This window comes from Myotis lucifugus, unplaced genomic scaffold (genome assembly GCF_000147115.1).
Source record: "Myotis lucifugus unplaced genomic scaffold, Myoluc2.0 scaffold_10, whole genome shotgun sequence".
Lineage (NCBI taxonomy): Eukaryota > Metazoa > Chordata > Mammalia > Chiroptera > Vespertilionidae > Myotis > Myotis lucifugus.
Genome location: NW_005871058.1, coordinates 9,859,708 through 9,874,043, shown reverse-complemented (window position 1 = coordinate 9,874,043; position 14,336 = coordinate 9,859,708). Strand labels below are relative to the sequence as shown.

Below are 14,336 nucleotides of genomic sequence, written 5' to 3'. Positions count from 1 at the left end.
CAGACTGTGAGAGGGCACAGGTTGGGCTGAGGAACCTCCCCCCTCCAGTGCACAAATTTTTGTGCTCCGGGCCTCTAGTCAAATATATTTGGTCATATAATCAAATATATTGAAATATATAAATATATATAAATAAATATATATATATATATATTTATTTATATATTTATATATATATATATATTTATATATATATATATATATATATATATATCCTATCTAATAAAAGAGAAACATGGCAATTAGCCGTACCTCCACTACCCTTCCCATTGGCTAATCAGGGCGATATGCAAATTAACTGCCAGCCAAGATGGCAGCCGGCAACAGGCAGCTGGCGCGAACAGGGAGGCTTGCTTGCTCCAGTGACGGAGGAAGCCAGGTTCCCTGCCTGCTGCTGCCGGCCTCTGAGCTGCACTCTAAGCAACATTGTAACAAATATAGAAGCTAAACAAAACCCCAGAACCTGCTTTCAGACAGCCTGGCTTCAGCCAGCAGGACCGCAACATTGTTTCAAATACAGAAAGTAAACAAAGACCAGAAACCTGCTTTCAGCAGCCAAGGCCTAAGAGCTGGAGCCAATCCTCAGAGCTAAAGCTGGCCCAGAATAAAAAAAAAGAAAAAAAGGAGAGGTTGGGAGCTTCAGTCACCCACCAGGCTGAAAACGGTCCTCAGTCCCTCACCCAGGCTGGCCAGGCACCCCAGTGGGGACCCCCACCCTGAAGGGGGTGTGACCAGCTGGAAACAGCCATCATCCCCTCACCCAGACTGGCCAGGCATCCCAGTGGGAACTCCCACCCTGATCCAGGACACCCTTCAGGGCAAACCAGCAGGCCCCCACCCGTGCACCAGCCCTCTATCCTATATAGGGGAGGAGCTCCCCAACCCCCTGAACGCTCTGCGGCTCTGTGTTGACAGGGTGCAGCGCACCAACCCCTGATGGGCCCTGCTCTGTGGGTGATAGAGGGTGGTGCCCCAACCCCTTGATCGGCCCTGCCCTGAGTGTGACAGGGGGCGGTGCCCCACCCCCCCAATCGGCCCTACCCTGAGCGTGACTGAGGGTGGCCCCGCAACCTCCCAATCCGCCCTGCTCTGTGCATGACAGGGGGCGGTGCCCCAACTCCCCAATCGGCCCTGCTCTGAACCCGACCAGGGGCTGCACCTAGGGATTGGGCCTGCCCTCTGCCACCCGGGAGCAGGCCTAAGCCAGCAGGTCGTTATCTCCCGAGGTGTCCCAGGCTGCGAGAGGGCACAGGCCGGGCTGAGGGACCCCTCCCTCCCCCCCGAGTGCACAAATTTTTTTGCACCGGGCCTCTAGTATATATATATTTGCCTCTAACATTTACAGAGACTGAGGCCAGAAAGCAAATTGAAACTCACATCTCCTGTATTTAAATATTCACTTTTATAATTCAAGCCAACATAATTTTATATTCTATCCTATTTGGATAAATATAACTTCATAACCATGAAATTTAAAAGTATATAAAAAAGAGCATAAGAGTGATAGAGGAGAATGTGTTATATTGCTTTCTTTTTATAAAGCAGGATATCAAGATATGTGTCCTGTATAGAACAAGAATTAGACTTTAAGTATGCTGTTTAATTATAGAATTAACCACTGGAAATATATATTATATGGAATTGGATAAGGAGAAGTAGGGTTGGTGTTTTCACTCACCCTCAGTTATCAATAAGAAACTGAGGGGTGCCAGTACAGCGGTGGTGGTGGGAACCTCTCCTGCCTCCTCAGCATATAAAATAATAATATAAACATGTTACTTTATTAAACACCAGAAAAACTAAAAAGAATAACAGGACTTCAGTCTTCATTTTGTTTTTATTTCTTTTATTTTAAAAACATTTTATTTCATTGACAATTTTTTTGAAACAAAATTTTCAAAAGCAAAAAGCACAACAAGTTGCCAGTCTTTTAGATATTCTATTAGTTAATGCACTATTTCTTTTGGTACATTTTGTGTTGTAAAAGGTCGGTATACTTCTATTCCAATATGAGCCCAACCCTAATAGCAATGTGTCAGATTATTTATTAACCAATAATAAAGCACAGAGCAAAGTACCCACAGTCAGCCAAAAGAGCCATAAATACATTGACATATTTAAATTGAACAGATCAGGCAGGGTAAAAGCAAAGTTACATGTGTGGATTATAGAAAAATAATGTATGTATAAAGCAACTTCGATATGTGTATTACATCAATGCTAATTGAGAAGCTAAAATGTAGAAAATAGCCTGAACATCTTTGTTTCTGGTCATTCCATGACTATTCTTCCCAGGAAATAGAGTGGGGAAGTCACTGTTTTGATGTTACCCTAGAAATTGAAGTGAACCAAATAATCCATATTTTTGAAGTGTAACCAAAGAATTTATAGCATTCTGACAAGCCACCAGGACCTAGGAATACAATATAAGTATTTTATGGTGATGTTCACTATTCCCACATATAATTTTACAGAAATGAATAGAGGGATGGCCCTTCACAGAAAGCAAGAGGTATGCACAGATTTGGGCCTAGTTATATGTATTCATATCCAGAGAGAAATGCTGACTCTCATTCACTATGAAAGTGTATTAGTGATATAACTAATTAATGAATTAAATATGTAAATTTTAGAAACACCAATCAGAAAGGATATATGCACTTCTATGTTCATTGCAGCACAATTTACAATAGCTAAGATTTGGAAACAACCTAAGTACTCATCAGTAGATGAGAGGATTAAAAAACTGAGGTACATCTACACAATGGAATACTACGCTGCTGTAAAAAGAAGCAATTCTTACCATTTGCAACAGCATGGATGGACCTGGAAACCATTATGCTAAGCGGAATAAGCCAGTCAGAGAAAGATAAATATCACATGATCTCACTCATTTGTGGGATATAATGGACAACATAAACTGATGAACAAAAATAGATCCAGAGACATAGAAGCATCTAATAGACCATCAAACCTCAAGGGGAGGGGGAGGAGGAGGAGTAAGAGATCAACGAAAGGAATTGTATGCATGCATATAAGCATAACCAATGGACACAAACAGTAGGGGGGCGAAGGCCTGTGCTAAGGGGCGGGAGAGGTCAATGGAGGAAAAAGGAGACATATGTAATACTTTCAACAATAAAGAACTTAAATTTTAAAAAACATGTACATTTTAAAAAACAATATCGTTTCATACACAAAATGATCTGCGAGGCATATAGTTCTATTTTAACTCACATGTATGCTGTAATTCATAAGCAGATTTTAAAGTGATAAAAATGTCCCTAATTCTATGTGTAGATAGAATAGATAGATGATGACAGATTAGATAGATAGATAGATAGATAGATAGATAGATAGATAAATAGATAAATAGATAGATAATTTCACATAAATGCCAGGCATCATCATTTTAGGCATTCTCCATGTACTATCTCATTTGATCATTGTAATATTTATACACGGGAAGGACAGTCTTGCTCTGAATTTTACAGAAAAGAAAACTGAGCAACAGAATTTAGGCAACTTTCTAAAGGTCTCACAAGTAATAAATGCTGAACCTTCATAGACTGAATATGGTGTGTGTATAATTATTATGATTGTGTATAGGTTGTCTATGAAAATGAGAAATAATTCCAAGAAATAGCATGGAGTCCTATAATAATATGAATCCTACTCTCCATGTGTAGCACTCAAAATGCCACTTAGCAAGTTTTTCTTGCCTGAGGATAAAAGTACTTTGCTGATTTCATAATACTCTTTATGAATGAGCCTATTTTTCTTCCCTTCCTGAAACTAACTAGTCTACTTTCATCTCTGATCAAAACATGTATGACTTTGAATCTATTTTGTTTGTCCATTAACATTCAGTTAGTCATACTTTTTTCGTACTGCCAACATTTCAGAACTAGTAACAACAGGCTAGAACCCTGGATAAGTAAGTGTTACTGGGTGAGTAAAAACAAGAATTCAAAACACAGGACAGCTTAAGAATGCTGACAATCTACGTATAGAGGAAAACTACTAAAGTAAGTGAGGTGGGAGCAGCATTTCTGTAAAGTAATAAGAGATTTAGGAGAACATGTAGAGTATTATACCTGCAAGAGAGGGCACAAGCTGGTAGATGAAGACAGTTGGAGTGAATTTCATGGTATGTGTATTACATCCCAATATAAATGTTTTGTAAAAGTTCCTTTACAGATAAGAAGTTGGTGACCACAGATATGTCCCATTCTATAACCAAGATTGCTTTCCCTGTCTCAACCTGCAGAGCCGAAGGATAGGAGGAAACAGCTCACATCTGGCTAACGTGAATAAAGGCATTCCTACGTGATTGAGCATATGCCCTCTCTTGCAGATGTCATGTTTTGTTTGTTTTTTTGCTATTTTCTGGAGCAAGATGTATAGTACAAGCATTAGCTATTACTTGAAAGATTCGTAGATTTACTCTATTTTAATTACTGTTACTGGAGGCTGTGGTTCTTCAGTGGTGTTTCAGGAAAAGAATTCCAGGCACATTCACAAAGGAGTTTAGTGATAGTGGCAAGATTTATTAGAGCAAAAGGTGACCATTCAGAGTGACAGTACACACTCGGAGAGGCAGAGAGCAGGCAGGCTATAGGGTAGTGGCTACCTCACGTCCCGGCTAAGCTTCCATATACCATATATTTCCTTCTTTGGGGCAGGGCGGGGCGAGGGCGGGCGGGAAGAATAGGCTTTCTTTCAAATGATCCAATCTCTTTCCTAGACTTTCCCAGGCTAGTATGCTCTCCATTTTACGATCACCATTTTGGCTCCTACTGCTGCCTCATTGGCTTCTTCCTCCCAGTGAAAGAGCTGGCTCCTCCTTCCTCGCTGTTTTGTCTTCCTGCGTCCATGCCACACAGCTCACACCTCCGTGGGCTGCAACGCTGTTTTCCTGCCTGCAGGATGCCGGGTTTTCCCTCAGGTGAGTGGGAAACTGTTTCCTGGTTTAGGCTGAGTTTGCTTTCTTCTCTTTTGTTTGTAACTGTCTACGCTGACATTACCATTTCAGTATCTGTAATATGTATGTCAATTATTTCTTTTTTTTCACATCAGATATTTGGCATTTGGCATTTTGAAAAATCTTATCATCTTTTATATTTTAGTTGATAAATGTTTTAGTGTTTTAATGTACTCGTACGGCCATAACACATTCAACTTCTTCCCCTTATTGCTTACAGTATATAAAAAACAATGTATCCTATACTTAAGTTCTTCTGTCATGTGACCTTATAACTGTCCTCTCTTTCCAATGTTTGATGTTTATAAATTTGTACATATGTTATAGACATCTGTCTGATTATAGTCCTATTGATGACCCTTATACTTTCTTGATTACGATCCCCATTCACACTATTTCCGGCTTTGGAAATAACCTTGCCTTTCCTCCTGCCTTCCAAATCTAAGTGATCTCCTCACCCCTCACCCCATCTGAACTGCTCTAGCAATCATTGCCACTTACCTTCTTTGCACTTTGTAAGGCCATTGTATCCTTTACTGCTTTAAGAATTAGATGCTTTTTGTGTTAAGTTTGTGAAGCCCGAATTTATTTCTATTTAAAAATGCTCAAGAGACTTTTAAAAGGCCCATAGACATCCAGGTTTAATTTAAGATCATCCTGAGGTGGTCTCCATCAGTTCCTTCTTTACTGAGGCATCAATTTGTTCCATTTAATGAAATACCTCGAAAATTCTAGTTGGATCATGGTGATTTTCTGTGACTCCCAGTATCTTTCATATATGACCATCCTTTCCCAAACAATGAAAAATGTAATACCAGAAATAATCATGAAACATCCGTAGATTCTACTTGAATATCTTCTCTGCATTATTCTTTGCCACCAAGCCCAATGATTATCAATATGAGTAGCAGAGATCATGATGAATGTCACCTTCAAAGACTGGTTTTAAATGAAGCTCTGCCAAAACCGGTTTGGCTCAGTGGATAGATCGTCGGCCTGCGGACTGAAAGGTCCCAGGTTCGATTCCGGTCGAGGGCATGTACCTTGGTTGCGGGCACATCCCCAGTGAAGAGTGTGCAGGAGGCAGCTGATCAATGTTTCTCTCTCATCGATGTTTCAAACTCTCTATCCCTCTCCTTTCCTCTCTGTAAAAAAATCAATAAAATATATTTTTTAAAAAGGTGATTGGATATTACAATAGAAGTTTTGGTAAAGACGTAATACATTAATGGGAATTGCAAAGCAGTAACATAGAAAAAAAAGAATGACTTTTTAAAGTTAAGTAAAACTGTTTTGATAATGTTAACTTCCTTTTTTAACTTCCATAGTGTAACAGGACTAGGAAAATGTGCAGTTAGAATATTTTTGGAGAAAGCTATTTTCTTAACTATGTTTTTAGTTACTGATTCTTGTTTAAAATATAAAAACCAAACACCATTATAACCATCTGCACATCATTTTTGTTAAATAATTAAATTAAAGCTTTAAAAGAAGATGTGTTACCCTAACAATATGTCAGTTTTCAAGTAAAATGAGCCTACATATCTTTTACTAATATTTTCAAAGATTACAATCAAAATAAGTCCAAAAAAAGTGAATAGTACTGGATGCCTTAGTTTTATATTCATGAAAGACGATGGAGAATAGAAGTATATATAAATATCCAGACTGAAATAACTCTGACTCCATGGCTTTGCTGCAACTTGCCAGCTCTCAGGTGCTCTAATAGTGTAATGTGCAAAGAAAATGAGTGCGCAGAGGAGAACCGGTGAATGTATATGACACTTAAGAATGTTAAAGCACTCTTCCATGTGTTACCTTATGTTGTTCACACAAGAACATTGTGAGGAAAGCTTTGTTCCTCTTTTCATATAGATGAACAAATTGATATTAACAAGTTTGGAAGAATTTTCTAAGGGCAGAATTTTAAATTTACACTTTCATATACCAATTCAAGAAGCATTTCTAACTCTACCATATTTCTCAACATTATTTAATTCCTACCTCTCCCTCTCCCCCCAAAAAAGGGGGAGACAGAAAGAAGAAAGGAGAGAAAAATAATTTTTAAAAAAGGCAGGTAAGAAGGAAGAAAGAAAAATCTTGAAACTCAAGGAAAACAGCATCATTACACCATCCCTTTGCTTCAAATCACTACTTACTTTTTTAGTTCCACAAGTGGGTGTTCATTTATCCACATCCATTGCTTTCCTGGGGATATAATGTATAATCCAATCCAACTAGGAAATCCAGGTTTTAAACTCTTCTGTATGAATTCCTAGAGACAAAAACAGTATATCCATTCATTCATTTATTCAAAAACATGTCAATGCCTTCTATAGAGTACGGTAATGTGCCAGAGTAAGGTACTTGATAAAGAAACTAATCATTTCTTTCATAAATAATAGCGGCTTTTAAATCATAAACAATAGTAATTATATTAGGGCTCATGGTTGTTCAAATCAATGACCATAAACCACCCACACTTTTTAGAATTGCACCTAGAATTTTCCCTTGGGCACTTAGACCCTGTTTCTGCCTCCTCACCAGCTCTTTCAAATTGTGAATCACGGGCAAATGTGCCTGGAGCTTTGAACAATCACGCTGACTCTCATTCCAAGTTTTAGAAAAATTTGAAAACTTGTAACACTTCCCTTCATTCAGCAGCCAGTCATTTGGGCATATATAATTATTTCCTGAAAGAAAATGTATGAAGAAAAAGTTAAGTAAAGTCTACAGTTAATAGAGAAAGTATGAATAGTATCTAATGTGATTGACTGGAAAATAGACCATTACCAATTCACTTTTGTGATTAAAAGGCAGCTCTATTAGTAGAACAAAAATGAGATTCATTCAGTCACTTGTGTCTTTCCAGTCCTGGGGGCAGGGTTTGGGGTGACAGGGTTTGGGAAGAGCAAAGCTTGTAAAGTCTGACCTCTATAGTTAGAAGAGAAAAATGTATAATATTTTGATTGTTTATTACTAACTGAAAAAGTAAAAGCCTGTTGTTTAAGCCCATCTATTATTTGATTCTAATTCCTTTCTCTCAAGGTTTTCTTTACAACTGGCACTTCATTTCTCTGAGATTACTCACCGCCACCATTTCTTACTCCACTGCATTGAACACATATATCCTCCTGTGTTTTTCCTTTATACTGTTCCCTTAGCCTTCAATAGTTTTCCCTTCATTTGCATAATCTAAATCAGTGGTTCCCAACCTTTTTTTTGGCCATGCATCACCTAAGCATCTCTAAAATCCTGATCCCCCCTCAGCCCTGTGACATATCATTCTTATTATTCAAAAGTGAACTCCTATTCACATGGAGGAAGCCTAAAAGGCCTTTAACTTGGTCTAAACAAGCTTCAAAAGAACATGGCATCCATGAAAGAGAAAAATAAAAGAACAAAAGGACAGTTGAAGTACTGAAGAAGAAATCACTAAGAAATTATTAAAAAATAATATGAAGTGATATGAAAAATAGCAAATAAAGTTTCAAAACACAATAGAGAACTGAAATGCATAAATATGTCACAATATATATTTATATACAGTATATGGGGCTCCTAGAACCATAAGAAATGCAAAAATTTCTCTGTTAATAACTCATTCTCGAATTGCCCCCCTTAAAAATTAAATTGCCCCCCTGTGGGGCATGTGCCCCACATTGGCAACCACTGCTCTATATTAACTTATCTTTTAATGTTCAATTGTACTTCCACTTCAAAAACAAAGCCTTTATATGTGGTGTATATATACAAAGGAATATTATGCAGTAATTATGGAGAATGAAATCTTGCCATTTGTGACAACATGAACGGATACAGAGGATATTATGCTAAGTTAAATAAGTCAGGCAGAGAAAGACCAATATTGTATGGTTTCACTTATACGTAGAATCTAAAATCAAAATAAAACAAAACTAGACTCATAGAAACAGACCAAAGGGAAGGGGGTGGGTAGATGGGTGAAAAGGGGAAAGGAAATTTAATAAAAAATATTGTGATAGGTTTTCAAGGTGACAGATGATTACTAGAATTAGCAGGGTGACCACATTGTAAGGTATAAAAATGTTGACTTAACCAGTCATAATTTCGGCCACCTTGAAGACATAACATTTAGGTATCATTTAGCAAAGGATGGATAATCTGTTTTACTAAAATCTACTGATTTAAATGCTAGTGTTTCTAAAAGGTACTTTCACAGCAACATCTGGACTAGTGTTAGACCAAATATTGGATATCATGCATGGCCAGGTCAGGTTGACACACAAAGTTAACCATCACAGCTGGTTTAAACTACACTAAATATTCTATGACATAGTTATCATATCACCATTTGAAAGTTTTTTAAAAAAACTTGATATTTAATTTGCCTAAATTTATATGACCAGTTGGTTGAAATTTCTTGATTCAAACATAGAGAAGCACATTACAGACGAAACCAACCAAACAACAAACAAACATTACCTGCTAGGCTGCTGATGTTTACATTCTGTGAGAAACCCATTTTTTTATCTGTACTCAGGGCAAAGAAAAAATACAATGAGTAACACTTAACAAATAGCAATTTAGGTATATGAGAATAAAAATACTAACATAAGATAAAAGACATGCAAATAAAAACTGAAAGTCCTTATCTTATACTAGGCTTCTATTTCTCTCCTTCCCCAGAATTAGCCATTTTTTAATCATATCTATTTTTATTCCTTTGAGTGCTAATCACAATTCTAAATATTGCATTCATTCCTTTTTTTTAAATGTTGACAATATTATAGATGCCCCGCCCCCTTCGCCAACCTCCACCCAGGTTTCCTGTTCTCCACATCCTGGCCAGTACTTGTTGTTTGTTGATATATTAATGATAGCTATTCTGGCAGGTTTGAGGTTGTATCTCATTGTGGATTTAATTTACATCTTTCTACTGATTAGTGACATTGAGCAATTTTTCATGTCTGTTGGCCATCTGTGTGTCCTCTTTGAAGAAGTGTCTATTCAGAATCTTTGCTCATTTTTTAATTGGACTATTTGAAAATATAATCCATACTCACTTGAAAAGTTCCTGGTGTTAAGTTGTATAAATTCTTTGTATATTTTGGAAATTAATCCCTTACCAGATATATCACTGACAAATATGTCCTCCCATACAGTGGGGTTTTTTTCATTTTGTTGATGGTTTCTTTTGCGGTGGTGAAGCTTTTTAGTCAAATTTGTTTATTTTTCCCTTTGTTTCCTTTGCCCTAAGAGATGTATTGGTAACAATATTGCTGAGAGATGTCTGAGATTTACTGCCTATGTAATTTCTAGAATTTTTTATGGTTTCACAGCTTACATTTAAGTCTTTCGTCCATTTTTAATTTATTATTGTGTATGGTGTAATTTGATGGTCTAGTTTCATTTTTTGCACCTTTCTGCCCAATTTCCAAACACCATTTATTGAAGAGACTTTCTTGACTCCCATGTAGGCTCTTGCCACCTTTGTTAAAAATTAATTGACCATAAGGCGTGGGTTTATTTTTGGGCTCTCCGTTCTGTTCCATTGATCTATATGTCTGTTCTTATGCTAGTATCAGGCTGTTTTAATTACATTTGCCTTGTAGTATAGTTTGATATTACATATTGTGATACCTCCAACTTGTGTTTTTCCTTCTCAAGATTGATGAGGCTATTCTTAAACCTCATACCTACTTTTTTGTATATTATTTTTTGTTATTTATTCTTATTCCAGAAACTCCCATTTTATTATATCAAGTGTCTTCAGCTTCTTAGTTGCATTATTTTGAAAACTGTAGAAACCATGCATCTATGCATAGGTCTGGTTGTTTTAAAAGAGATTGTCCCCCCTTTGTTTTAACTAACACATTAATACATTTAAATGATTGTTTTTCAAAGTAATACGAATAAGCACATAATAAGTCAACTTTTTCACTGGAAGTTTTTTTTAAAGATGCAGAATAAATTCTTATATTTGAGTGTTTCTTAATTTTTATTAAATTCAAAGTAATTTTGTAACATGACATATGGCTAGAAAGTTTAATTTACCAATTTTGGACTATAATGTGGAGCTGGTCTTGATATTAAGAAAAACTAAAGATCAGTTTATCTACTAAAATAGCAGAAATAAATAAAAACCCCATACTCACTTGAAAAGTTCAGGCCAATCACTGTCATCAGGTAAATAAGGATCCCGATGCATCCAAATACTACCAAAATGCCATAATAATGTACATGCAGGGCAAAATCTGCAATGTTGATTTGTTTTTTCATTAATTTTAGAACTCTTGTGATAACTCACTTTAAACACATTTTCCTGTCTTTGTTAATTGTTTGGTGATATTTTTTATAACTTAGCATTATTTATTAAATTATATGTTATATAATATATACAATTTATAATGTATAGTATTATGTGTATTACATATTACTATATAAATATAATATAACTATATAAAATTTGTATTGTATATATAACATAACATTATAAATAATATAACTATATCTTTTATATTCTTTATATTACACAGGAGACTATGTAGTATATACTATATAAATAATATATAATACATATTCTATATTTCATATATTACATATAGAAAAATAGAAATTATATATAATATGTGATTGTGTACTGTATGTATATTGCTATTATAAATGGAACTCTTTTTCTTAATTTCATTTTTGGATTGTTCAGTGCCAAGTGTATATATGTTATGGGTATTATTTATTTTAATGGCTCACTGTAGGAAAGAGAAGAAGGAAAGGAACATTATTGAAGTCCTATTATGGTCCAGTCACTGTAGTGGGAATAGTCACATGTTATCTCACCTTTACATATGATATATTATATATCCCTGGTTTTGAATTTTCGGACAGGAATCAGCGTCAGCCTAAGCAATGTAGATCTCTAATCAATGCTGCGTATACAGAACGTTGGCATAGTACTACGTTGGATCAGAGTTGGCAGGAATTGTCTCTTTAAAGAGGAATAAATGAGGAGCCTCCAGAGAATTTAGAATATTATTTAACATAATTATAGGAATATTATTTCAATCTAGAAGCATTCTAGCCAATTTTCCTTGCTAGTGGCCAAAGAGAAAGTCAAGTAATTTGATACTCAGGTAATTATTCCCCACTATGTATTGGCTTATAAATAAACATGTGCTTAATTTCATCACCATAGTCATACATTTCACAAATAGTTCTAAGTCGGTGATTTTCAACCGATGTGCTACAGGAATTTTTAAAATATGCAATATCTGACTATTTACTAGTCAGGGGACTTACCTCTTTTCCCTTAGACTGTCAAATTAAAAAATGACAAAAAACATTTTTTGGTGTGCTGCAGAATTTTAATAATTGGTTTATGCATGCCATAAGATGAAAAAGTTGAGAATCACTATTCTAAGTTGTAATAAAAGAGTGTGGTGAAAAAGGTTGAGAATCACTGTTCTAGGTTATAATATGCCATAAGATGAAAAAGTTGAGAATCACTATTCTAAGTTGTAATAAAAGAGTGTGGTGAAAAAGGTTGAGAATCACTGTTCTAGGTTATAATAAAAGTTATAATAAAAGAGTGCTCTTTCTCAAGTCTGGATGTATCTGGATGCTTCATTTCAATTGATTTCTATGGACTTAGTGTATCCCTTTATATCTATAATACATAGTTATAAGATGTGCTGTATGTTGTAAAACTTTTGAAATTTACTACTCAATTGTCTGTATTTCAAAATAAATCCCAAGTAAGTTTCTTTTTCTTTTTTTTTCTGGCCTGTGGATATTTCTTCATTCAGGCAAAAGTAGAAAGACCTCTACTTAGCTAAAAACCCTCAAAATATATTTCTGCACATTATGAGGGAATACCTATCCTAGGCATATTTATCTGCAGTAAGCTGGTTCCATGCTTACCAGGAAGGGAAATTTTAAACTCATTGCCAAATCAATATGTTGCATATTAAACTCATCTATAAAACCTGTAACAGATCTGAAAACAAAACAACCTTAACCAGATATAGCAATCCTAAACAGCAAAGATTAATATTTTCATTTATTTTGCCCTCTCTCCTTCCCAATGGATTATTCTGCCAGTCCCATGGCTCTTTTTAGAAGATTAATAAAATACAATATGTGTATACAAAAATGTCTTTTAAAGCTGTATAACGCTATAGGACCTCTGTTACTCCCACCCTCAGCACTAGATTTTTACCTCTGAGTATAATAAGCATCTTCATACAGATATCATACCCAAGAATTTGCCTTCAAGAATCTTATGTTTTATAGGAGGAATAATTTTTATGAAAATGCTAACTTTGACCTTTTACTTGAAAGTTACCTTTGTATTCTTATTATACCACACTGAGAAGATTATACATTATGCTATTAGCATTTTGATGGCCCCATGGCTACAAAAGTACTGTGGGAGGTTTTTGCTTATTTTTTATTGTTGATGCTCAAATGAGTCTAAATAACCTATTTAGGCAACATATGACCATTTTGTAAAATCCCAGAATATAGTTAATTTTAATACTTTAAAATTATTCAAAGATAAGTGTCTTCCTAAGAGAATAATGCAATTTTAAACTGGAGTCTGAGTGCGAAATAACAATATTCCTACCTTTAGATCTCTGCCGGGATTTGAAGTGAGCCTTGAAATTCAGCTTCATGTAGCCATCTTCAGTCTCCATCTTCTCAAATATTTTCATGTGATATTACTCAGAAAATAGTAAAAGAAAATAGAGAATAGTTTCAGCCTTGGATGGATATTCCTGCTAGCACGATGTACCGAAGACTAAAAGGAAGTCCAAAAATAGTCTGACCACACAGGATGTGTTGGTGAATGAAAATGGATAGACATGTTAATTTCTGAGTAAAATTCTGTATGCTGCAAAGTAAAAGTGGGTATTTTGCTTTGTTCTTTTCAATAAATATTTATTGGACCCTTACCTTACTGTGTACCAGCCATTTGTGTGCAGTATATTAGGGAAAAAATGAAGAAGACAAACATACTGTCTATCTTTATATTCTATTGAGAAATAAATATATAAATACCAAACAAACAAAGCTAGTGCTTGGCTAGATAAGAGTAAAACTTTTAAAGGTTACTATCTTTACCGCACGTCAGTGGTGTGCATGCATACACAGAGGAAATTAGCACTTTTTAGTGGCAATTGGTAAATCACAGGCCAGCAGTGAGGAGCATACAATGAGGGCACGAGGAAAGGTAATATCAGGCCTACATTCAATCAGTTGTCATAACAGTTATTTTAAATAATTGTCCAAAATCCTTAAGAGAGGTATGGCTATGATGGTCTGAGGTGACTATCCAAGAAATGATGAGTGTAGAGGCAATGGTAAATTGAAT

At 35.6% G+C, this 14,336-nt stretch overlaps 2 protein-coding genes across 2 annotated transcripts in view; one reads left to right on the top strand and one right to left on the bottom strand.

Moving 5' to 3' along the window:
• Positions 1-4,032: 4,032 nt before the first annotated feature.
• CLEC2B (C-type lectin domain family 2 member B) overlaps positions 4,033-14,336 on the top strand; it is a 37,200-nt gene continuing 26,896 nt past the window's right edge. Inside the window, exons 1-2 of the mRNA XM_014451669.2 lie at positions 4,033-4,150; positions 4,748-4,948. Coding sequence (XP_014307155.1) covers positions 4,876-4,948 — 73 coding nt within the window. The 5' untranslated portion in view covers positions 4,033-4,150; positions 4,748-4,875. The remainder of the gene's footprint in view (positions 4,151-4,747; positions 4,949-14,336) is intronic.
• Positions 6,322-13,659, bottom strand: KLRF2 (killer cell lectin like receptor F2). The gene is made up of 5 exons (XM_014451732.2): positions 13,590-13,659; positions 11,122-11,220; positions 9,449-9,496; positions 7,529-7,677; positions 6,322-7,259 (listed from the first exon to the last, which is right to left on the bottom strand). Exons 1-5 carry the CDS (start codon positions 13,657-13,659, stop codon positions 7,140-7,142), a joined length of 486 nt encoding a protein of 161 aa, XP_014307218.2. The 3' UTR covers positions 6,322-7,139.